The sequence below is a fragment of the Panthera onca genome, chromosome B3, assembly GCF_046562875.1.
Source record: "Panthera onca isolate mPanOnc1 chromosome B3, mPanOnc1 haplotype 2, whole genome shotgun sequence".
Lineage (NCBI taxonomy): Eukaryota > Metazoa > Chordata > Mammalia > Carnivora > Felidae > Panthera > Panthera onca.
The window spans coordinates 18075634-18102637 of record NC_138344.1 but is presented as its reverse complement, the minus strand read 5'-3'; the positions used below and the strand labels follow the sequence as shown (position 1 = coordinate 18102637).

General features: G+C 36.6%; 1 protein-coding gene across 8 annotated transcripts in view; it reads right to left on the bottom strand.

Moving 5' to 3' along the window:
* MEF2A (myocyte enhancer factor 2A) overlaps positions 1–27004 on the bottom strand; it is a 165496-nt gene that overhangs the window by 14126 nt on the left and 124366 nt on the right. For 4 of the 8 annotated variants that reach the window (XM_060617787.3, XM_060617785.3, XM_060617789.3 and 1 more), the window contains 4 exons: positions 23284–23421; positions 20639–20858; positions 19838–19897; positions 9058–9245 (listed from right to left, as the gene is read on the bottom strand). In XM_060617787.3, the coding sequence (XP_060473770.2) occupies positions 9058–9245; positions 19838–19897; positions 20639–20858; positions 23284–23421 (606 nt within the window). Of the gene's footprint in view, positions 1–9057; positions 9246–19837; positions 19898–20638; positions 20859–23283; positions 23422–23486; positions 23619–27004 lie in introns of all 8 variants that reach the window. The other 4 variants (XM_060617788.3, XM_060617790.3, XM_078448955.2 and 1 more) reach the window with 2 other exon arrangements.

Here is a 27004-nt window from a genome sequence, read left to right as displayed (position 1 = left end):
AGTAACGATTTTAAATAACAGATTTATAGATCATCTGCAAATACCATTTTCATAGATATAATTTCACTGTGGAAAAGCCACACTTATGAAGAAAATGAGACTGGAAGAGAAGTGAACTGATAAATCATGTCCAGAAAAGAGCTGAATGAAATGTATTCGCTCCTTTTCTCCTAAGCATCTAGAAAACATTAGGCTAGAAATCATCTGCTAACTAGTTTTTTCCTTATTTTACTTTGAGTAAGTCAAATTTGTCAATCTATGGAAGGTATCTTTATAGGCACCACTGATACATGAAATCCCAATCTGAAAGCAAGTTCATCCGCAAACACTATAAAACAGGGAGGCTGGTCATCTACTCTGAGAAATAATCACTTGGTCTACAACTGCTATTTCAAATATGGGTAAAATGTTCTTCGACTGTTTAGTTATAGATATTTTTACACATCTCCAATGATAAGATTCACATCAAAATACTATGGGTGTGTGATGCATTAGTTTTCACTTTAAACTCAGGGAAAAGGGTGTAAAATTATTTATATGGCAAATTTTGAGTATTCTGCAAAGATGCTTCATGATCTGTGTAAAAAAGACCAGCGATCCTGACCAGTTGCTAAATGCCTAAATGCAATTTTGTCTTAAATTCTGCAGTTTACTGCTAATTCTTATAAACATATTTCTGAGTCTTAAATGAACCTTCCTATGGTTTTCATTTCTGAAAAATAGTGGCAGGCATTCCACATCTTGTTCCTGAAAGGTGACTATCCAAAATGCTTAAATGTTTTTTCTGAACTCCTTTTTCTGGCGGGGGCGGGGGGGGGGGTGGTATATTTCTTTGTTATGTATGTATGTAGTTTTCACTTTGTATCCTGACATAATTTTACCCTTAGAAAGCAGCTACAAACAGAGCATAGCATCACATACTGCACCCCAGCAGTTCCCCCCCGCCCCCCATCCAGGTTTACATTCCAAAGAAACATGTTACAGTTGTCAAAACTAATAAAAAGACCAAAGCAGAAACGAAAGCTACAGACTTCACTTGGACTTCCCTGGTCTTCTTCACCATGTCCCTGTACTGATCGATGGGACCAAATCCTGCGTCCCATATGCCCTTAATTGTCATGCATCCTTAGTCTCCTCTAGTCTTCGACAGTTCCCTCCCATCTTTCCTTGTTTTTCATGACCTTGATAACTTTGAAGAGTACTGGTCGAATATCTTGTTGAATGTCCCACAATGTGGGTCTTTTATTTTCTCAGTTAGATAAAGAGCGTGGATTTTTGCAAGAATACCAAAGAAGGTGACTGTGACCCTCTTAGCACATCATATCAGAAGACATGCCATCTCATTACCAGTGATGTCAAGCTTGATTGCCTGGTTAAGGTTACGTCTTCGAGCATTCCCCACTGCAAAAATCACCACTTTTCCTTTGTAATCAACAATTATTTGGGGAGAGGCATTTTGAGGATGTGCAAATACCCTGTTTTTCCTTAAACTTTTGATCACTCATTTTAACATCCGTTGACCTTGCCTGGCCTGGTCTCTGTACTGTAGTGTTATAACAATGATTTGCTATTTCGCTCTTTCTGTCCATATATGTTAATTAGAATTCTTCTCTAAGGAAGAGCTGTCCCATCTCCATTCATTTATTCAATAATTTACTCGTATCGGTAATAGACTTGGTATTTTTTTTCCTTGGGTAATAATCCAAATCTACTATTACTTATTTTGTTACTTAAACTGTTCTCATTTTGGCCACTGGGAACTCTTCTGAAAGGCTGGTTCCTGTGACCTTTTCACCTGCACTTCCTTATCCTCTGGCACCTCTCTGACTCATCTTGAATTTTTGTCACCCCAGCTCTACAATCACTTCTCCGAGGAGTCCTGATTCTCTTTGTTGGAGAATGTTTAGAGACAAAGATCCAGCACTAGCTGTACTCAGTTACCAGGTGTCACTGTTTCAAGGGCCTATCAGCAGACAGAGCTAGGAAACATACGATATGTACTATTCATGTGTATATACATTTATATTTCTCTACTTATATATGTCAAAAAAAACCACACTGAAACTTCCAACTGCAACCCAGAAACACAGGGTTCACTGTAGCTCCCCCAACCCCACACCCATCTTGCTTATTTGTAACTTTTTTTTCCCCAAAAATGAGAAATCTGGCTTTCTCTATCTATAACGTATTCACTGTTTTGAGTGTGTTAACAAATTTACTATCTTGAACACAATGATTTCCTACAATTTTTTTGTTCTACCTAGAATAAAACAATGTCCAAAGTTACTGGGAGCTCTTTTCTTCCTCATCCCCTTCAGTGCCATCATCTCACCCACTTGTGATACAGTTATATTCACATGTCACGGTCTGCAGTCTCCAATTCCCCTGGAATCCTGGTTTTTAACTGCATATGGTAAAAGTCACTCTATGTATTGTATAGTTTTTACGGATTTTAACACAAGCATCGACTCATACGTACATCTAACAACACAGGATCACAGAATGGTTCCATTACCTCAAAAATTCACCTCAAATTTGTAGTCAACTCCTCTCTCCATCCCTGGCAACAACCACTCATCTGCTTTGCATTTTCCAGAAGGAAATGTAAATGAAATCCTATACTATGTAGTCTTTTGGATCCAGCTTCTTTCATTTAGTAAAATTCATTTAAGATTCATCTATACTGCTGTGAATAAATAGCTCATCCTTTCTTATTGCTGAGCAGTATTCCTTTGAATGTTCCACAGTGTGCATAGCATCCACCCATTCATCTGCTGGAAGGACATTTAGGTTGTCTTCAAAGGTTTTGGCAATTATGAAAAATACTGATTTCTGTAGAAACATAGTTTTAATTCACTTGGGAAAATTCTCTAGGAGAGAATTGTTGGGTTGTATGACAAGTATATACTGAACTTCATAAAAAGATGCTGATCTGTTTTCCAAAGTGGTGTATGAGTTTGCATTCTAAGCACGAATGTGGGAGAGTTCTTGCTGTTCTGCATCCTCGCCAGAACTTGGGTGTTTTTAGTATTTTGGTTTTGTTGGGTACTTTTACTTGGGTATAGCTGACACACAACGTTACATTAGTTTCAGGTGTTCGACACAGCAATTCAGCAACTCTATACGCTATGCTGTGCTCACAAGTGTAGCTACCATCTGTCACCAAATAATGCTGTCACAGTATCACTGACTATATTCCCTATGATTTTATTTTTAAAAATTTTAGCCATTCTAATAGATGTATAGTTGTAGCATTCTGGACTCAAGTCCTTTACTGGATATGTGATTTGCAAACAGCTTCTCCTAATATTTTTATTCTCTGGATAGGGCCTTCACAGAGTAAAACTTTTTTGATAGTGAAACCATTTTGATAAGCATCAATATATCAACCTTTTCTTTATGGACCATGCTTTTGGTGGTGTATTGTTTTTTCCAATGTTTTCTTCTAGAAGTTTCAGGGTTTTTGTATTTTGCATTTGAGTCTATGACACATTTTGAGTTAATTTTTGTATAAGGTAGGAGTTCTACTTTGAGATTTTATTTTTGCATATGGATGTTGAATTGTTCCAACAGTTAGTTATAGCAACTATCCTTTCTCCACTGAATTGCTTTACTGCCTTTGCCAAAAACCAACTGAATGTATTTGTGTAGGTCTATTTTCTGGGCTCTCTGTTTTGTCCAGTGATCTACGTGCCCATCTTTGTGCCTGTACCACACATTCTTGATTACCATGGCTTTATAGCAGCTCTTGAAACCAGGTAGTATCTTCCTATTTTTGTTCTTTTTCAAAACTTTTGGCTATTATAGTTCCTTTGCCTTTCCATATATATTTTAGAATTTGTTTATTGATACCTACAAAATAGCTTACTGTGATTTTCATTGGGATTAGTTTAATGTATAGATCAACTTAGGAATAAATGACATACGATACTGAGTCTTCAAATCCATTAACATAACGTACCTATTCATAAAAGCCTTTGATTTCTTGCAACACTGTTTTGTAGGCTTTAGCATGCAAATCATGAACACATTTTGTCTGCTTTCTATCTAGGTATTTCTTTAATTTTTGGTGCTATATAAATGGGATTTTTAAATTTCAAGTTCCAGTTATTCATTGTTCGTATAAAAATACAATCCACTTTTATATATTGACTTTGTACCCTATGACCTTGCTAAACTCACTGACTGGTCCCAGGAGGTTGGGTTTTGTTTTTTGGTTTTATAGATTCTTTATGCTTTTCTACATAGATAATTATGTCTTCTGTGAATAGAGACAGTTTCATTTTTTCCTTCCCAAAATGTATACATTTTAGTGATTTTTCTTGCTTTACTGTTCTGGCTGAGACTTCTAGTACAATGCTGAAGATGAGTGGTGAGAACAGACATCATTGCCTAGTTCCTAAATTAATAAAATACAGTATTTTCCCTTTATTTTAATTAAGCACCTTAGTTGTAGGACTTTTGTAGATGTTCTTCATTAGGTTAAAGACGTTCCCATCTTTTCCTAGTTTGCTGAAAAATTTTTGTTTTTATCATAAACGCTGAATTCTGTTTACAGTGAATTATATGGATGATTTTTCATATAACCAGCTTTTGTATTCCTGGGATGAAACCATTTGGTTTTGATACACTATCCCTTTTTACACATTGATGAAAATTATTTACCAGTATTTCACTGAGGAGTTTATCATGAGGCATACTCACGTGTTTATGTACATTTCCAAGTACAGTTGTGGATTTTTCTATTTCACCTTTTAATTCTATAAGTTTTTGCTTTATAAATTTTGAAGGTCTTCTGTTAGGTGCATATACATTAAAGATACTTATTTCTTTGGGGCGCCTGGGTGGTTCAGTCAGTTAAGCGCCTGACTTCGGCTCAGGTCATGATCTTGAGGTTTGTGAGTTTGAGCCCCAAGTTGGGTTCTGTGCTGACAGCTCGGAGCCTGCTTCAGATTCTGTGTCTCCCTCTCTCTCTGCCCCTCCTCTGCTTGCACTCTGTGTTTCTGTCTCTCTCTTTCAAAGATAAACAAACATTAGGGGCACCTGAGTGGCTTAGTCAGTTAAGTGTCCGACTTCAGCTCAGGTCATGATTTCACGGTTCGTGGGTTTGAGCCCCGTGTCAGGCTCTGTGCTGACAGCTCAGAGCCTGGAGCCTGTTTCAGATTCTGTGTCTCCCTCTCTCTCTGCCCCTCCCCCACTCACGCTCTGTCTCTCTCAAAAATAAACATTAAAAAAATTTTTTTAAAAAGATATTTCTTGGAAATTGGACTATGTGCTGCTGTCCTTCTTTATCATTGGTAATATTCCTGACTGTAAACTCTACATTGTTTGGAATCATTATGGCTATGCTGGCCTTCTTATGGTTAATGTTTGTATGGTATGTTTTCTCTAGTGTTCACTTTCAAATAGGTATCGCGTTAGGTGTAGGTTAAGGGCTTATAACAGTGTATTTATGATTTGCCTCTCTGTCTTCTGTTGCCATGTATTTTATTTTTACATGTGCTGTAAGTACAAAATTCATTCCCACTGTTTTTGCTTAGAAAGCTGGTGATCTTTTGGACCAATTTTAAAAAAGGAAAATGCCCAGATTTTGGTTTCTAATACCATTCTCCAATAAAAGGAACCAAGGTTCCTTGGAGAAATGCCCGGTTCTAGCACTGGGGCAGGAAATATATAGGATGAGCCTAGAGCATTTTGTACTACCTGAAAAATTTTCAAGCAACTCCCCCATGCTCCCCGCCACCAAAAAAACCCCATGAGGATGACTGTGTGAGAGAGGCACAGGAACCACCCAACAAGTCCTCAATAGCTAAAGGTAGAACAATGTGAGCAAAAGAGTAAGACAGTGTTGGTAAAATTAGGTATTCACAGAATTTAGGAGTACTATAACCCCAAGTATAAATGACCATAAGTCCATATTAACATAAATTATTAAATAAATGAAAGTGAACAGATCAGTCACCTGTGCAGAAGAACTCCAAATAACTGATGTAGACATTCTGCCCTCAAGGAGGTAGAGCCTCACTCCCCACTCCTTAAGTATGGACCTCGCATAGGGACTTCCTTCCAAGGAGGACAGTTTGGAAAGGAAGAAGAGTAATTTTGCAGCAGAGAAACCCATGGAACACTACATCAGCAAGGTGACCAAGGTTACCATCGATAGGAATTACCAATAATGATAGATATGATGTGATAAAAATGGCACTTTATCTCTATGGCCTTCTTCCCTGAAACCAATAACCCTAGTCTAATCATGAGAAAAAAATCCCAACTGAGGAGCATTCTACAAAATACCTGACCAGTACTTCTCAAAACTGTCAAGGTCATTAAAGCAAGGAAAGTCTTACAAACTATCACAACCAAGAGGAGGCTAAGGAGACATGACTACCAAATGTAACCTGGTGTCCTGGATGGGATCCCAAAACAGAAAACACATGCAGTTAAAAACTAAGGACATCTGAATAAAGTGTGGATTTCAGTTAATAACAGTGTATCAATACTGACTTGTTAGTTGTAACAAGTGTACCATACTAATGCAAGATGTCAACAATCGGAGAAACTGGGTTTGGAGAGCTTTCTATCCTATCTTTGTAATCTTTGTAGAAATTTAAAATTGTTCTAAAATAAAATGTTTATAAAATTATTTTATCTTCATTTACTTCATTTCCATTGTTCTTTATTGCTTTGTATAGATCCAAGTTTTTGCTGGTATCATATTCCTTCTGTGAAGGACTTCCTTTAGCATTTCTTGTAGAGTAGGTCTGCCGGCAATGTATCCTCCAGGTTTTTTGTTTGAGAAAGTTTCTCTCTTTCATTTTTGAAAGATATTTTTGCTGGATACAGAGTTCTAGGTTGAGGGGGTTTTGTTTTGGATCTCAGTACTTTGTTACTCCGCTGTTCTGCAGCTTGTGTAGTTTCTGAAGTATGTTATAAATTCTTACCTTTGTTCTTCTGTCTCTTCCCTCTGGCTGCCTTTAAGAGTCTTCCTCTTTGTCTTTTGCTTTTAGCAGTCTGAATGTGTGTGTACCTATCCTACTTGGTGTTGTTATGATTTCTCCAAATATTTCTTCTGCTCTGTTCTCTCTCTTCTCTTTTTGGAAGTCCAATTACAAACATGTTAATCCACCTGATAAAAGTCTACAGCTCTTGAAGGCTCTGTTCTGCTGTTGTTTGCGCCATTTATTTTCACTCTTTCTCTTCGTATTGCAGTTTGGGTAACGCCACTGACCTACAGGTCTTTCCTCTTGCTAGGTCTTTAGTGTATGATTTGAGTTCATTTAATTAGGAATTGGGCTGGGTTTGAGCTTCACTGTTGCAATGGTTACCCTCAGTACATCCACCATGGGCCTCAAATCCCTCTGGGAAGATGTGAGCATTGATTTGTCAGGGGCAGTTTGTTTTTTCCCCAGTGACTGCTCCATTCTCAGTATGAAGCCTTCTCTTGTTGGTGCCGTGCCCCAGGCCGCAGTGCTTCTCGGTCACCCTGCCCTGCTCCTCCACCATGGGCTGAGATCTTTTTCCATCTCCATTTCTCCAGATACAATGGGAGGTCACCAGTGCCTTCAGGGTGACACCTTCTGTTTTTCATCTCCTCACAGACTTCTGGTCCATAGGAGAGAAAGGGGAAAAGGGTCCAGGCAAAACTTTTTATCCCTAGTGCGGTGGCTGCTCTTCCCCTCTCCCACTTGTATGCTACACAGACTTTTTCAGAGTATCCCCAGTCTCTTCTGTGAGTACCTAGTGGGGTTCACGGAGAAAAAGCCTATCAAAGAACTCTGACTCCTGTATCACAGCCCTAGGGGTTTTCCACTGTCCTGCCAGTGAACACTTGACCTCCAGCAATCCACCAATCATCTGAGCTTAACTCTTATTACCTGTGTCTTACCCAGGTAAGTCAGTGCTCAAATGTCCTCTCCCTGCAGTTTCTGTCTCTCCCTAGAGCCCGGGCCACTTGGTTGCCATGAAATCTCAGCACTACGATCTATCCACGGAGAACTGTGAACCTGTCTGTCCTACTCATTTTCATTGTAAGGCTGGGAGCCACACGGTCTCCAGCCTTCTATCTCCAAATGAAAAAGTACTTGCTTGTTTCTTGACTTAAAAGATTATGGTCCTGGCTCCCTTTTGTATTACCCTGGACAAGTACTAGTTTCCTCATCTCTACCTAGCCAAAATTACAGTATAATTGACAGTCAAATAGGACAATGCATAGGAAGATGTTTGGGAATCTACAAAGCATCATACATACATAGAATTATGATCTAAAGCCTGACAGCATCAACTTTCACTTAGCGAAAAAAATCAAATAGTGAGTTTAGCAGCTGCACCACAGAAAGGACACATGGCACATCACACTGTTAGTCAAACAATAGTGATACGAAGAATGGTTTTAAAACATATTCTTTTTTCTATAAGAGGCTAAAGGGGATACATATACTCTTCTTCATAAATATAGGATTAAAAAGCATATGAGGCTGGAACTATGAAGACATTGCTAAGGGCTGGAGTGGAGAGACCTGTATTCTTTACAGAATTAAATGGGAAGGTGATCTGAGAAGGAATAAACAAAAATTATTTGGAGAATAACTCATTCAGTTTTGATGCACTGTTCCCTACTCTGCAATGGTTCCCTTTGGTATGTAGAATTTTCTAAAACCTGGTTTAGTGTTTCTCCTACAGAAAAGCATGTGTAATTGATTACTGAAAATACGCAAAGTACAGAGAAGAAACACCTAAGTCAGGTTTAATTTATAAATTTGGTGATGGGATCTCTGAGCAAAGGTTCCTGCCTGCCAAAACTAAACTTACACATAACAGCCTCTCTTTATTTAGCTTTAATTTTAAATAACCACTCGGCATATTTACATCCTGTTTTTCTATAATCTGATTTTTGTGTATTTAAAATAGCTTTGCCTCTTCAAACGCTAACTTCAAATAGAAACATTCATTAGGAAAGGGTCTAGATTCTATGGCAGTACAGAAAATTCCAAAGGAAAACATAGTCTGGCTGTATAAAATGTGTCTCAAAGAATTAAGGTGAAGAAAAATTTAATGTACCAGGGGAGGCATCATGCCCTTGCTTGAAGGAGGGATGACAACGCGAAGATCTGGTTTTCGACTGTTCATTCCAAGATTGCCGCCACCGGGAGGAGGGGGAGACTTTGTAGGCATGACTTTGCCTAAGCTGTTTGCACCAGTAGTTCCAATCAAATTTGGAGAAGCTCTGGAGTTTACAAATCCATTCCCTGGAAAAAGGAAATATCCTTCATTAACATGTAAAGAGTCATCAAAATACTCTGGTACAAATATGAAACAGGTTTTCCCTAGTCCTGGTTTTACAAATAAATTTTGTAACACAACTCATTAGGAGCAAAAATATCAACCCCCAAATAAGCAAAAAGATCAACTCAAATCTGAAATACATATAAAACTGAAGACTTATGTCACTTGTTTTCAGTCTTACTGCTTGGACCTACTGGGAGAGATACTTAAAACATAAGGCATCTCCTACTGGGGACTGAGATAACGGAGCTATTTTAAGAAACTGCTTGAGACCAGCCTAGTCATTCATCCCTGTGGCAGAGGCACTCCTACTAGTTCAGGGCCTGAACTAGTGACCAGGGCAACTCCTTCACTGCAGCTTCCTGAGCACTCAGCTCTACTGCTTTGTTTTCACCAAGTACTTGTTCCTTATTGCTCTACCGCTACCTGCTCCATTTCTTTGGCTGCTGGTAAGGTCTTCATTAAATATCTGTGGTCTGACTTTAATCATCTTATTCCTGCTTTTCAACTTCCCTAAAAGAACTCTATTAGAGGAAATAAGGAAATGGATATCTTGTGGTGTATGTTCTAGATATACAGTCCTTTTGGGCATCATTTGAGCTACAAGACAAATGTAAGAGGTCATCCCTATTTTCCTGGAGAGCGCAGTCATCCTAGGTCTCCTGTGTAACAGCCTTGTGGTTTCGGTGGCTGACTCCACTTCAATCACTGCTTGGCACTAGGTCCAAGCCAAGCCAGTGAGTATGGAGGCATTCTCCCTCCCTCACCACAGTGAGGGGATCCAGGAATGTCTAATCAGATCCTAAGTAGAGAAGCTGTTCCGTGGTGGTGAGGGAAGCTCCTGCGTTCCTCCAAGGACAACGGAGGAAGCATTTTATTCTCCAGCCATTTTGAGACTCAGAAGAAAGCCAGAATGAGGAAAAAGCTGACAGAGAAGGAACCGCATCCTGAGTTGCCAAGAAGTAAAATGATGGGTCTCAAAGAACTGCAATGAGTTAATGACGAAAAACAATTATGTATTACATGTTTTTCACTTTAATAAGAGCATTTGTATTGGGTTATCAGAACATTTTAAATCTACAAAAGTTTCTTGAATGGAACAGAACTATTATTTAAAGCCATTTACAATCCAGACAGCAGTTGGTGGATTATAAAATATTTTCAGCAATAGTATTATAATGAATAGAGACAACTGATTAAAAGATAGGGGAATTCGAAAATTTTAAAAATATAACTGGAAAGAGATGGATTAAGTTCTTAAAGATAAACAACTGAAGAAAATGGATGCTTTGATATATCTGCTTATAACATATTCAGAGTTTGAAAAGCATGTTATTTAGGTGAATTATTTATATGAGTAACTAAAAATTGATGTTTGACAATGTGGTATAATCAACTTTATTGAATCCTGACCAGTGCATTTTCAACGGACAAGGAAAACAGCGGTGAGGTATGGCCCTTGGGAACTGGTCTATCTCTGCAGCAGCTGTCATTCAACGTGTCAGGATTCCAGATGATCAGTGTTTCTCTCCCCTACACCTCACTCTCCCCCAGCTCCTCCTGCTTTCTCTAACACTTTTACCAAGGGACACCAGTTTTAATTCATTTATGTGATTTAATTTTGCTGTGGGGACTGGTATTTCAGTTAACCTTATGAGGCAATTTCCATTATCTTGAAGCAGTACGTATTAAGTCTGGGCCGAATCTCCTTTCCACACCCCAGAGAGCAATTCCTATGTTCTGCTAAGCTTCAGAAAGCAGTGCTATTAAGCAATCTCCTCCCCGGGCCATCCCTGTGGAGTGGAGCGCATCCATGCACTGGGCAGAAGTAACTGCTAAACAAGCCATCTGGATAAAAACTGCTTATCAAAGATTGTTCAAAAATAGAGGGTGTGATAGAAACCAACAGAATATTAGATTAACAAGTACAGATTAACGTTTCTCTTAATTAACAGGCACAAATATACATTTGTAATCTCTTTGATAACATTGAGAAGATTCTTATTTGCTTGATTTGTACTCAAATCTGAAGGGTAAGGCGGTATTTCTTCTCAAAAACATTACGAGATGATTCGAGGATAATTTAGAAGAATGCATTATCAGGAAGCTCTATACTCTCTTCCCATGTGGAGTCTATGGTGCTGAAAAGCTACACATAATACCATAGCAACCCAGAGTGAAGAGAATCTAAAAGCATGGTATTCTTTAGTGTGACGTCAGAGTCTGCAGCAGATAATTATTACAGGATGATGTAAGTGTTGGGTAACTTGCCAGCTTGAAACATGATAACCTTATATGCACTATTTGTGATTTTGTAAAGTGTAGCAATATAGTATCTTAATATATTTCTTACTTCCTATTCACTTTTTATGACAAAATGAAGATATCATTGAGATAGATTTTTAAGGCAGATACCTTCAGGATATAACTCATGTTAACATAGTCTATAAATTTAAGAACTGCAGTACCAATTCTAAATGGATAAACCCAATTTAATGTGATTATTATTAAAATGTGTTTTTAGGTATTAAGGTAAATTACACCCTGACATAATACAGGATACAAATGCTCTTGAGCAAACTGCATACCAATGCCTCTTGAAACCTAACAAAGCTAATTTCACTTACGGTCCTATAGCTCTGAGGCATATCATTCAATTATATCAGTCTGGCTCATATTTCAGAATATCATATCAGCTGACATAATGCATTAAGTGGCTGGAAAGCACTCCATGTCCTTAATACTACTCTTTTAGGGCTAAATTGTAGACATTGATGCCTTTAATGTCTTATTATTATGAATTAAATTCAGAAGTTGAACTGATATGCAAAGACTTTTGAAAATCTCAAAAGATTCTGAAAAACTCATTCAAAGCAAGGTTCAAGAACTGATTTTATCATATTTGACAAATTTTCATAAAACCTGACAAAGTTTCAGCTGATTATTCAGTAAATAAGCATTTTAAAAGCTTGTAAAATTGTATTTTTATAAAGAATGAGTTGATGAGGTTTCTAAAAGTAAAAAAGCCCATGAGTTTCAAGATTATTGATGACAAAAATAAAATAACTGATGACATATTTACTTGATTCAGTGGAAATTCCTGTATGATAGAGAGCATGGATTCTGTCCATTAGAAATGCGTATCTACAACAGACAATGCTCATGAAATCCTGCTGCTTCTTTTCCTGTATACTGTATTCGCCCTCTCAATCTATCCCATGTGGACAGCCCCAAAGAGGCTTCTCCTCCTTCAGAGACTTCATGCACCCCCTGGCTTTAACCACTGCCTCAGTGTACCTCTTACATCTGTGCTTCTGCTTTATATCTCACTTCAAGTTCACATGCAACCATCTGGTGGCCTTTTCCCCAGATATGCTGCTGTCATCTCTAACACAACCTGTTTAAACTCCTGTACTACCGCCATCCCCAGTCACTTCCATCCCACTTTCACAGGGCTCAAGCCCTGCTATTCTTGCTTTGCTATTCATCCATCTTCTCTTTAACTGCCGCTGCCTCTGCTACTCTGCAAGCCGTTACACGTTACCTTCACTCACCCCCAAACAATTCCAAGAGCTTCTTGAGCCCTTCTATATACTAGTCTGGTATATATATATTTTCTCTTTCTCAAAATGTTTTTACAAAGCAAAACTGCTGGAGATCAGAGACTTGATTCTACACTTGATCTTTAAACACAGGCCCAAAGTTAAAAGGAGTTCCTGAAGTTATTATGAACTACAAATTATCTGAGTATTAAATGTAAATTTTCCACAGAGAAATAGGTCTAGTAAGCCAAATCAGATTGCCACTATGGAAGATGGCCACAATTTACAGTATGGACAACACTGGTTTCACTTAGACAATGACATAGCCTGAAGACAAAAAATTATCACGTTACAAGGAAACACAACTGAATACTCTAATTCATTTACTATAATAAAAGTTTTATGACTGTGGAGATACCGTATCAATATAGCATCATAGAAAGTTTAAAAAGTAGAAAACGAGAGGGAAAACTCCTACTTCTACCATCCCAACATAACTATGATAATCAGTTTGGATTTCCCTTCCTTTGAATTTTCCATAAGCATGGTTTTTTTTGCAGTTTTAAATCACAACTCAAAAGGAATTCAGCTGAAAATTTTAATCTACATAATTTTCATACTGTAGAATACACTGGTTTCTTCCTATTGTTCACTACTCTAAATAATGTTGCAGTGAAACTTTGTATATTCTAGTTTATTTCTTTAGGAGAGTCCCAGAAATGGGATTAGTGGGCTCAGAGGCATAAACATTTTTATGACTACTGAAACACCTTGCCAAAATCTTTCTAGAAAGATTGCTACAATGCCATAAGCACATGAGATCATCAGTTTCAACATCCCTTCATCAGCTCTCCATGTCACAATAAAAAGGTGGTAATAGTTGGCAATTAGTAAGTTGTTTTTCTTTGCCATTTTTATTTAAATCTCCTGATACATCCTTTCAATGTTTGAAATTGAAGTTGGTTTCTTTCTTTCACTTAGGTACATCAATGCTTATCTGCTTATTAAATATTCCCCTACTTCTGGCTTGTATTTTACCTTACTTTTTCTCTTAAGAAATGAGAAAATTTTTCTCTCACAGAAGACTGGGGGTAAAGCGGTTGCAGGCTCAGTGGTTTTAGCAGCTCAATGTAGCGGACCTAGAACTTTCCAGCTTTCCACTCTGCCATCCTAGGCTTGTTGGCCTGTCCTCTTACACCAACTTGCTTCCTGATCTCAAGATGGGGCTGCACGTCTAGCTGCTGCATGTGGGCAATAACACCCAGAGACTCAAAGACTGCTGAGTCTTTCTGAGAGTATGAATGTGTGTATGTGTCAATTTTTTTCTCTCTAGATTTTGGAATTAACAGTATAACAACTATGTACATTACATTCTCTCATAATTTTAAAAGTGCCTCCACATTGGTGGTTTATAATTCCTTTTTAAAATCAAATGTATTATGTTTATTTTAAAAACTTGTATTAACGTAACACATAATACAAAATGGTGCACAAAACAAAAACTTCAAAGATCAAGGACTTTTCTGGGGGAGTGTAGGGGAGAGGGAAAATGGCTGATGGGCACTGAAGAGACACTTGTTGGCATGAGCACTTGTTGGCATGGCTTACAAATTGTAAGCCAATTTGACAATAAATTATATTTAAAAAAAAAAAAAGGACTTATCATAAAGTGAACATCCACGTACTCATTAGATCAGGAAAAAGAATATTGCCAAACCCCCAAAGTCTCTATAATTGGGCCCCCCAAAACATTACTATTGTCCACCTACCCAAAGTAACCAGTATTGTGATTTTTATAGTAACTTGTTTTTCTTTATAGTTTTACCACCTATCTATACATGCATCCTTAGCACTGTAATTTTGCTCGCCTGCTTTTCACACTGTATTTGAATGGAACCAATTTGTATTTGCATCTATTGTCTCTCATTCAATAATAGTTTGGTAAATTCATCCCCACTGTTACTTACTGCTGTCATGTCTTCCTTTTTGTTGCAGTATAGTATTTCTTCATATAAATGTACTATCACTTTATTTATTTGTTCTACTGTTGATACAAATTTGGATTATTTCTAGATGTTGGTTGTAACAAATAATGCCATGCACATTCCTTTACATCTCTCTTGGTGCTCATCGTATACCCATGCATTTCTCTACAGCATATAAAGATGAGTAAAAATGGTTCACTGTAGAATACACACATCTACACCTATAGTAGACAATGTCAAAAGGGCTGCACCAATCTGTACTGCCATCATCAGCATATGAGAGTTTGAATTTTTCCATAGCTTGTCAACACTTGGTATTATCTGCCTATTCCAAGGCCATTCTGTTAGGTGTATAATGCTATCTGTGGCTTTAGTTTTGCATTTCCTTGGTTACTGAGAATGAGCATTTTTTATTTATTTATTTATTTAAATTTAAGTCCAAGTGAGTTAACGTATAGTGTAATAATAATTTCAGGAATAGAATTCAGTGATTCATCGCTTAAATATAACACTCAGTGCTTATCCCAACAAGTGTCTGACTCCTTTAGGACCCTCACCCCTTTAGCCCTTCTCCCCACCCAACACCCTGCCAGCAAGACCTCAATTGGTTCTTATGAGCATTTTGTCACATGTTTACTAGACACCTGGAGAGCTTCTCTTGTGAAATGTTTGTGTTCTCGTGCACATCTTAAAAAATCAGATTTTCTTTTTCGTGATGACTTACAGTATTCTTCATAAAAAGCCCTCTGTTTTATACACACACACACACACACACACACACACACACACACCTATATTTTCCCACTCTATCTTGCCTTTTCATTCTCTTCATGGTGTTTTTGATGAACAAAGATTCCTTTCATGGTTAGGTTTCCTCTAGTTTCCTGGTTAATGTCTTTCTCTATCCAGAGTTTGTTCAATGCTTAAATTAAAAAGTTCAAGGATGCTTCTGCTTTCACTCTGACACGGGCCCGAAGCATCCTATCTTCTGGAGAGCAGAAGACTCAACAAAAATTAAAATAAGAATAAGGCAAATGGAGGGCTCATCTATAAAAGTATTATGCATTTGAAAATGACAGGATCAGTAAACATGTGACAGTTTAAAGGTGAAGCGAAGCTATCTGGAAGTGGCTCATTACAAGTCTCTAAGCCTGGAATGCCACAGTAAGCTATTATACATGTTATGTATAGAACATTTGTTTTAAACAAGCATCTTTGGATATGGGTTGCTAGCTGAATTATTCTGTCACCAGAGATTTATCTCCATATGATTAAATTCTCTGAAATTTGCTGAGAGTTTTTGCGGCCCAGCATGTGGTCATTCTTCATTTTTTGTAGAACAACAATATTTTTTTAAATGTAATAATGTAAAACACAGATATTGAAAAGAATGTTTATTCTATAAGCATAGATATTCTATAGAATGTTTATTCTATAAGCATAGATGACCACAGTCCAGCTTCAGAAAGTGGGATGCCATAGCTACTGCAAGGGATTGTTAAACTCTGATTCACTCTACTTCCCTGGTCCCGCCTTTTGGGGTCTCAACACAAGGGGACAAGAACACATTTGGGCCCTCCCAACTCTTTGTGGGCCCTGAAATTTGATCTCTCTGTCCCCCTGGGTTTCTCAGGCTGTCATCCTCTGCTTCTGAAGCACCCCACTGTGGAAGTGGCATATAGCACCTGAGGAAAAGTAGTCATAAATGTTGAGCTCACCCTCCTGAAGTCTCTGTCTCTGTCATTCCCTGGATATTGAGCCAGTAATGCTTCACTATCTTATTAGTTCTCAAATGCTTCATGCAGATTTTAAAAATGTTTTCCCCAGCATTTCTAACTGTCTTCAGTGCAAGGGCTGGTCCCAATGAACAGCTCTGCTATTAACACAGCACAAGCCTGATAGTCTTGTTTCTTTTATTAAACCTCAATTTCAACTTATGGAAGTCTTCATTACTCAAAAATGCTTTTCTATGTATATTAAGATCAGAAGCAAGATTTCCCAAACTGTTTTATATGGCACTAATTATGAAAGATGCTTTTTCATGAGGGAAAAAAAAATGAAGGGTTCGATTATGAAATCACTTTGAGTAACCATATGTATACACTAAGTTTAATGACTCACAAAATAGATTAACATTTTAAAGGTTCTGAATGTCCTACAGAGAAGAAAGTTGTTTAATTTCATTTAGCACAAGGTTTATCAAACATGTAGAAATGTACCTTGAAAAATACACATTAGAAAACATGAGGCACCTGGGTGGCTCAGTCAGTTAAGTATCTGACTCTTGATTTTACCTCAGATCATCTCATGGTTGGGGAGTTCGAGCCCTGTGTTGGGGGATTCGACAGCAGAGCCTGGTTGGGATTTTCTCTCTCCCTCTCTCTGCCCTTCCCCTGCTCATGCTTTCTCTCTCTCTCAAAATAAATAAAACTTTTTAAAAAATTAAAAAAAAACCCATACCCATATCTTTTAATATTTTTTCTTCTGCATTTCTCTGGAAATTTTAACTGTTTAATCTTTTCATTCATAAAGACTTTATTTAGGTAAAAAATGAGTTTAAACTATTTTTCCAAACTACTAAGCCAAAATGGCACCATTGTTGAAAATAAGCTAAAATGTATTATCTGACTCTCTCTCACAAAATACCATGTCTAAAATACCTATGAAAGACCATTTATTTTAATGGGAAATTTTATAGCAAGAAGCACATTAAACTCATGTATGCTCCAAGTACTGCACAGAAATAACCACTTCCAGCTGGTCTCCAAATTAAGTGACATAAGAGGTCTCCTCAGTTAAGTCTAATTCTGAGGTAGCATATATTAAAAACCAGTTATAACACACAAGCCATTTAGAATACAATCCAAACACAAGTAGAATAAGTAAAATTACACCTGATATATATAAAATTAGGCGTATAGGAGTAGGAACTAGTGAAGAATCAAGATAGCCAATCTCGTGTGTTAGGAGATGCTGAGGTGTGCCCTAAGAAGCAGGATTTATCTGTGTACAAGTAATAATGGAAACAGACTTTTAAATAACTCACTAAGCACTTAAAATATTTTAATTAAATTTTAAATATTAATACAAATTCATGTTTGCTAATCACGATTATTAACACTACTAACACTAACACACTAAGGTGGTTGCCTATGATGGGGGAAGAAGGGAACAGGAATGCAACACAGGTGTACGAGGGATTAATAAATAACATTGAGATGCTCCATATAAACCAGTGGTGATGTGCCATGATCTAAGGACTGGATCATGCAGCCCTCTAAACAGGAGGGTCCAGATGTGGGGGAGGCTTACAAAAAAAGAGAATGAATGAAAAAAAAGAAACAGGATTACATGCAGAAGGTCAAATTAGGACAATGACAAAGTCTGAGTTTCAAATTACCAAAGGGAACACAGAAAACTGAGCAGCAGAGACAAAGTTTAGATTTATAGTTGCATGCAGATAAGAAAAAAAACAGTGAAAAAGCCTTTAGGAAATGTGGGAAGTAGAAGAAAAAAAATGAGGAGAGAAGTGAAACACTTGTTTGACAGGAGGAAGAACCGTGTTTACAATGCCAGAGGATGAAAAAAAAGTAAAGGCAATGCAAAAACACATTAGAAATCATCAAAGAGTAAACTCCATGAAATAAAACGAATTTTGAAAATAAAACCAAGAACTAGTTAAAATTAACATTAAATGAAATAGAAATGTTTGATTCCAGCCTTAATCAGGCTAGGAAGTAGAAGGGAAAGGAAGTCTTGGGGGAATAAAAGCATATGGGAAAATTTAACACGAAGAGTATATGGGCATGCAAATAACTAAAATGGAACTGAAATAAACTCTAAATATCTGGAAATACATGTACCAGTATAGCAGTCCTAATGTATAATCGTTAAGACCTTTATGAATTTTTCCACAATGAATTATCTGTTCAAAAAGATCCAACAATGGGTCTTATATATTTAATTCCATTCAAACAGCTATTAATATAGGGGCAGACATAATTAGGCGTTTATTCCTACTTTAGGTCACTGTATGTTTTGTAACTTATCTCAACAATATCTGTTTTTTCTCATCATTTTAAATTAAGTTATTCAATGATCTCCATTAATTTTCTTGAGGCAGAAGCTCCTTACATTTTTGTAGAATGAATGGGTTGAATACATGCAATTGGGATCTTTCCGATAAGAGATCTATGTTCAGAAGTCTCCAGGGACACACAATACCTAAAAGCAGGGAGGAAGTTCCCACCCTTGTTTTTAGATAACAGTGATGACAACTGTCATTATCCCAGATTAAGAGACCAAGACCACTTAATGTGATGATTATCCAAAGGGATACAGTTATTCTTCTAACTCTTTAACATATATACCATATTTCTGTAATGCTCAGTTCACAATCTATCTTTACTGGCACATCAACGTTGGGTGACACCTTCACAATGTGTTTAAACTTGCTGGTCATCTTTAGAAAGGATCCCAAAGCAAAAAAGCCAATTTGGCAGCAACTGTGAAAATATGTGAATGTTCTACACATGGCCACCAAAACAGATCCCTCAAAGACAAACTCCTCAACTCTCTTTGTAGCTCTAAAAGTAGGTCCACCATTTCTGTGTACTGCAATCACTCTAAAAACATTTCATGCTACTTACTGGAAGATGTATCGGTCTGCTAATAGTCTAAGTTTGGTGAGAATAGATGATACAGAAAGCTTCTCCGTGTAAGAAATTGGCTTGATGAAAAAACTGTATTAAGGCAATTCTGTCTCTAGCAAAGAACAATATCTGCTATGAAGGAGGCACTTGAGGCCAAGGTATAAAGAACAGAGCAGGGTTGTTATTAAAAAATGTGAAGTATTAGTAAAAGTACTCCTCAGAAGACAATTAAGTCTACAAAGGGACATGTCTATTCTGATCATATACCCCATTTTTAGCTCTTCACTTGGTAGAAGGCGTTATTTGATGTACAATATTCCTTTCATCTCACATAGGATAGATGCCTACAAAGTGAAAACAGGAGTAATTCACGCACCCACTGGGCTGCTTCCGGCTCCATTTGGCACTGTGAGGTCTGAAGTGCTCAACATCCCACCTAAAAACGTTACAGAGAGAAGAGAGAGGGCAAAGAATGAATATGAATTGGTTCTCCTCATCTGAATGAAGTAACCTGCACTCCTTTCCTAAAAAAACAAAAACTAGCCTAGTCTGAATTTGGCATTATTGTGCAATATGATGTAGTTAAATATATATATGTGTGTGTGTGTGTGTGTGTGTGTGTGTGTGTGTGTGTGTGCTCACCTATCAAGCTCTTAAAGTGTATGCCTTCCTGTATCAGTATCAAATAGCAAAATGATGAGAATGGGGGCAGTGCTAATGGAGTACTAGTCAATCTAGGATTTAAAGGAGAGGAGATACTGCAAAGTGTGAAGAAGTAAATGCACTGCAAATTTTTGCTGAATTAATGAACTCTAACTCCAATCAGGTAGATCTATTCTCAGTATTTTTAACATGACTGGCTCACACCCAAACTTCAAGTCTTTGCTCATGATATGCTAATTAAATTTTCTGCCTGTCAAAGTATGGCTTTCCTATAATAAGGAAAATTCTAGATGGCACATTCTGTAGTATCGTTCCACTGTGCCTGAAAGGATGTTAGAGAGCCCATATTAAAGTTTCAAAAATACTCTTTAAAATGGAGTCAATTATGTAGCAGTGACTCTTGCTCATCAAAGACAGAAAATTAAGAGTAGCAAAGTAAGAAACTGCTTATGTTAGTCATTCATTTTACCACCCTTTTTGTGAAAGAATCAGCAGAATAGGTATTACTACATACCTGCACTGCCAGTACTTGGTGGTCTCTGAGGGACTCCAGGGGACACATTTCTGTGTAACGTGGCTTGAGGTGGAGACAGCATGCTTGAATCGGCTAATGTTGAGCTGGCTGCCAAAGACGGGGACACAAGTGAACTCCCTGGGTTAGTATAGGACAAAGCATTAGGGCTGGTCACAGGGACTGTGACAGACATTGAGAAGTTTTGAGGTGGTAAACCAGGCTGTAAATAAAGAACAAGGAAGAAAAAACTGTTAGTTTCGTTTTCATCTATATTAAATGTAAGAACTTACAAACTTTCATGTGATAAAGTAACTCTAGTTATTAAAATTAGAGGAAGAGGATAGTTTCCTACTAAATTTGCAAATTCAAGCTGCTTTCTTTGGAACTGTATGTTTGACATGAACCTTTTCAACTTCAATATTTATATATGAATACATATATGCTAATACATACATAATTTCAAATATTCAGAGATGAAAATTAAATGTCAGAAACTGATATTAAAGTTGTGTTGTCAAATTTAGACATAACAAAATATATCACTGTTACCAAGTAAGCATAAAATTAGCACTTTAATAATGCAAACCAGTTTAGGAACATTACATTTCTATCAGGCAATTACAAGTATAACAAAAGGGGAAAAATATGTACACATATTATGAACTTATTACACCAAATGTGGGACATTATAAATAAGCCCTAGTTTTATTTAATTGACTGACAGTCTTAATGGACAAAACGAAAAATAAAAAAAATCAAGTTATATATACACAACGCAATGCAATCTGAGTATAATGAAAATGCAAAGAAACAATCTACACAGGAAAATTACTACTGACAACCTATCATCTTTAAATTGTATGAAGATTAAATTACAAATATTATAAATGCTATCTTCTTTTCCTCCTAAACATTCCACACACCCCCTTAAAATAATATTTCCTATTTCTTCTGGCATTTCCTCCACAGATCACATACAGTATACTTGTTAACCATGAAAATAACAGTTCTCTTTATAATATCTCTATTATAGAGAAAGGAAAAAGGTTTCCTCTCCCCATATTTTAAAACAGTAATTGCAAAGATTGGTAACACTGCTAATTCAAAGTTGGAGAATATAAATAGTTTATGTACTCAATTCAATAGTAGCTTATTTCCAATAGTAGTTATAATAATTCATTAACTGATATAAAACAATGGATATATGATAATTTTTTTCAAAGGTAAAGCAATTTTATTTACACAATATTTTTGCAGCTTAACATTAACTACAGAGTCACCCACATCCATATGAGGCCAGAAGGGATTTGTTTGCTATTGTTTTGTTTTTTAAGAATAATAAATGGTATCAGCACAAAAATACTTCCTTAAACTTATTTTTCATGAGCTTCTTATAATAGAACATTACTTTGAAGAAATAATCCATGATGTATACCTTAAGGCATACTTTTTAAGAGAATTAACTCTGATAATAAGTAACTCTGAAATAAATATCAGCATTGGAACCAAATTGTCCCATGAAGCCTACAATACATATATAACATTAGAAAATCAGATCCAGAATAGCTGTCTTAAGCAGCTCTCCCCAATGAGCTTCCCATGAGAATTCTTTCAAGAACTATCAAAGGAGCATGAACTCCACAAAGTACTGGTTGCCATGATGGTTACATGCATGAGCACAGAAAAATGTTAAGCCAACTATCTGTTCTGCAACCAGCTTAAAAACATTGCTTCCTTAAATTAAAATTGAGCCAAGGCTTTCTTCCTCAATATGTACACTATAAGGAAAGACCAGGAGTTTGGACAGATTTTGTTAAATAGTTTTGGGACATTACAAAGAACCAAAGGGTAAGCTACTACTATTATATCAACTATACAAAATAATTCAAAATAATTCTGAAACACCAAATTTGTAATAAATCTGTTACAGATTTTATAGTCTCAAGATCGATTTGAAATACATGTAATATTTTTCAAAAGTCATGAGTGGGAGAGGGAAATCTTATATGCACCTTGTATTTACAAATCATGGAAATTTAGAGCTAGAAGGGACCTTAAAAACTACGTAAACCTGGGGCGCCTAGGTGGCTCGGTTGAGCGTTCGACTTTGGCTCAGGTCATGATCTCGCCGTTCATGAGTTCCAGACCCACATCAAGCTCTATGCTGACAGCTCAGAGCCTGGAGCCTGTTTCAGATTCTGTGTCTCCCTCTCTCTCTCTCTCTCTCTGCCCCTTGCCCCCCTCACACTCTATCTCTCTCTCTCAAAAATAAATAAACATTAAAAAAATTTTTTTTCTTTTAAATTACATAAACCAACTCATTCATTTTATAGATGAGAGAACTGGAATCCAGGATGTTTAGGTGCTCTACCCAAAGAGAGAGCAGGGGATAGTTAGAACAGGGGATAAGAAGTAGAATTTGGATTAGGATGTTTTCTCTTCACTTCTATGTTTAAAGACCCTGAACATGCACTATTATAAGACTATAATCAATTTATTTTAAAGTTCTATGAAACCAAAAAAAATTAATGAAATTTCTTCCCCTTCTACTTACTGGTGTCATCACCCACTGTGAAAATAAATAAGAACTGTGGCCAATCTCTTCATGCACAAGATAAAAGCACAAACCATACTTTCGTACTCACTGCGATTTTATGATTCCGCATCATATTATCAAATTCCTCATTAATTTTTTTATATTTTTCTTCTGTATGTGGAGTTAGCACATAGGAAGTATCAGGGTCTGGGCTGTCGCACCCTCTGTGTTCCTTCTTGTTCAGAGCCTATATAATGAAGTTAACAAAAAGGATCAACAAATAAAAAGTAGAGGTAAAGTAAAAGTACTTACAGGGCCTCGTTTGAAAATAAAATCACTATCTTCATTTAGTTTGCTGAATCTGTCCTCCGAGAGTGGACTGTGCTCAAAGTAATCGTCAGCATCAGGGCTCTCACAACCATTAAGGCCTTTCTTTCTTAAAGTCTGAAATACAATTGGAAAATTCACACACAAATGACACTAACTTGCCATGAGTTTTTTGTAAAATTTATTAAGAGAGCACAGACTGAATGAATTATTACAAGAGCCACTGAAATGGTTTTAAATGATCACAAATGTATACTCTAATCCTTCAAATAAGGTAAACCTTAGATATAAGCAAAATGAATGCTCCCGCTGTACATTAAGAAAAAAGATTTACTTGTTTGGATTGTTTCTTCCCAAACTTCCTAGAGAATACTAAATTACTCACAGCTCTGAGGTTATAACCTGAATATGATTACAGCCTGATCAACATATCTGACGGGGCCAATGAGTATGAGAACTGAAATAGAAATGTATCAAAATGATGCTCTGAGAAGTTATCATAGCACCTTCATAAAATGAACATTTCAGGAACTTCAACTATTGAAACTGATTTTCACCTGAGAGTCTTTTCTATTCACCAGAATTAGCACCATATTCCAATAATTTCATTCCTAATTTGTTCTTAAATACTATGATTTTCCTACATAATCTTGAAGCATAAAAACCCAAATACTTATTTACATAAGACAGTAATGACTCCCTCCTTTGTAGAATGTACATATTAGTGATTTTCCATATTTTTAAAACTTGTAAAAAAAAAAACACAATGTTGTTTACCATCTATCTTTCCCCCTTTTGCTAGCTCTTTCTATAGAGCTTCTTCATGGGCTGATCTAATCCACTGAATTGACTTTCTGGGGAACTTTCTTAAGTGTTACCAAAGTACCTCCTGGACTCTATGTTGACTTTTTTCTGCTTACTTTGAGGCAAAAATATAATGAAGAGTTGGTTTTCTGATTTTTAATTTTTTTTTTCATTAAAGTCACCAAGAAATGACTTATCCATCCATTTAAATGAGTAATTTTAACAGCAAGGGCTTAACAATCTGATACATTAATTTCCAGAGTTCCTAAATTTTTAAAAATCCTGATGGGTCATATTTTAAAGCAGAATTACTGAGTTCAATAGCTTCAATAGCTTCAATAGCTTTGAGACTTGTTGATTTTCCAGCCAACACTAAGACGTTTCGGGAAGTTAAAATTTTCTAAGTAAATTAACAGAGTTTATTTGATTGGGAAACAAAGTTTGATCAATAGACAAGTACTAGATAAATTTGTTAATAAATGATTATTTAAATTAGATGTAAGGCATACTTTTAATTAAGTCATAATAATAAATCTTGATATCCTTTTTTTTTTTTTTTAATACTTTATTTATTTTTGAGAGAAAAAGTACAAGTCGGGGAGCGGCAGAGAGCGAGGAGGACAGAGGATCCAAAGCAGGCTCTATGCTGGCAGCAGCAAGCCTGATGCAGGGCTTGGGCTTGAACTCATGAACTGTGAGATCATGACCTAAGCTGAAACTGAGTTGGAGGCCCAACCGACTGAGCCACCCAGGCGCCCCTAAATCTTGGTATCCTTTAAAACATGATTTACAATAATTATGCTTATTCTATAACTTTTTTCCTCAAAAGAATATAAATACACAATAGTTTCAGCTTCAAGAATTTTTTTCTTGGTTTTTCTGTAGTCAAATTATTATTTCACCCATTTATCATCATCATCATCATCATCATCATCTCTTTAGTCAATGTGACTTTGCTTTGCTGAAAGAATCCTAAGAAATCCTAAGTGCAGAGATGTTAACTTCTCAAATGACTTGGCATGCACCAGGAATCCCATACACCAATACCTGAAACCTCCACCACGACATAATCACTAAGCATGAGCACAGAGCAAACTCTACACCTATTTCCCCAACATTGGCACCATTGCTCTAAGTTCTCTGGGTCTAACTAACCACACGAACTGTTATGTGTACTTAGCCATAAAAGGTCCTGGTGTTTAGAACTAAAGGATGGAGACATGTATGCCCTCCTGTTCATGGTAGCAAGTTCTGCTTGCCAAAGCCCTGCAAGCTGCTATCAGCAATGAAGATGTTAACACTCAGAATGTTGGAACACAATGAACTCATAACCTACACAGCCCTAGAAACAAAACAAATATAGTTGATGCCTACACAGATTTCATCATGAACTTGCTGACTTATTCTAGCCTGAAATCTCTAAGAAATTTTCCCATCATATTCATGTATCTTAAGACTAGGTAATTTAGACTCTTGCTCTTCCCCCAACAGGAACCACCAAGTACGTGCCTCTTTGAAGCCCTTTTAAATTTACTGAAGAAAAAGAATATGGCTTTTTAAAATAATCACACAAAATTTTTGTTCAACAACAATAGGGTGAACTTGTACTCATGAGGAATAACAGAGCTCTGGTATCTCCAGCTCTGCAAGCCTTCACTTCAGATGGGGTTCCTGTCATTGTGAGGGAATTTAAGAGGCTATATCGGCTCTGCAGATAACAAGCTCATGTACCTCTAGTGGATATCCAACTTGTGTCTTCTTATCACCAGAACACAAAGAGTTGTTTTGAGGACCCAACTACCATAAAAAGACTTTTTCTGTCTTCTTTATCGTCACCACATAGCGTAACAGTAAAAGTTTCTCCTGTGTCACAGGTACTAACAAATGGAATGCTGTAACTATTAACAAGGCCAGGCGAGGCCTGTAAAAACCAGGCTGGCTTCAGTTTTTTACATGCTTCAAGTTAGCCACAAGAAAAATACTTGGTCAATGAAGAAAACACAGTCTGAAAAGCTACCATTTTGAGGAATCTGCTTTTAAGTGGAAAAAATTCATTAAGGGTACTCACACTGTGCATGCTCTATAGCTATTACTGATGATTATATTGTTCCATTCTAAAGTAAACGGTGCTTCAAAAGTTCTTTATTCTTGCACATGCAATCGAAAGTTTTCAGTGACACTATGGCAAACTTAAGGGGAAAACTTAATTACGCCAAAATAATTTCAAATTTCAGGTGTATACCATTAAGTTGATTTTCTTAAACAATTAAGTTATTAATCAATTTAAGCTAACTTGATGTTTATTCTATGTTCTTTTGTAACACTGTTCCAAATATATTAAAAGATTCTAACTGCAAAGATTACTTAAATAAAATCCTAAAATGAATGCACCTATAATTTTCATCAGTGTATTTTCATAAAAGAAAAATTTTATTTTTGGAGGGGCAGCTAATAATAAGCACCTTTAAAAACACACATTTCTACTTGTCAAGTAGAGTTAAACTGTATTATAATTTTAATGGCTCTTCTTTTTGTATTTTGGGCCAATTCAGTCAGGTACTTTCTACATACTTTCATCTATGGTATAAAATGTAGGTTTTAAATAATGAATGCCCTTAGCTAACATTTACCTGTAACATTAGTTATGTAAACACGGATTTTGAAAGATTTTTAGTTTTTCATTTCTTAAAGTTTATTTA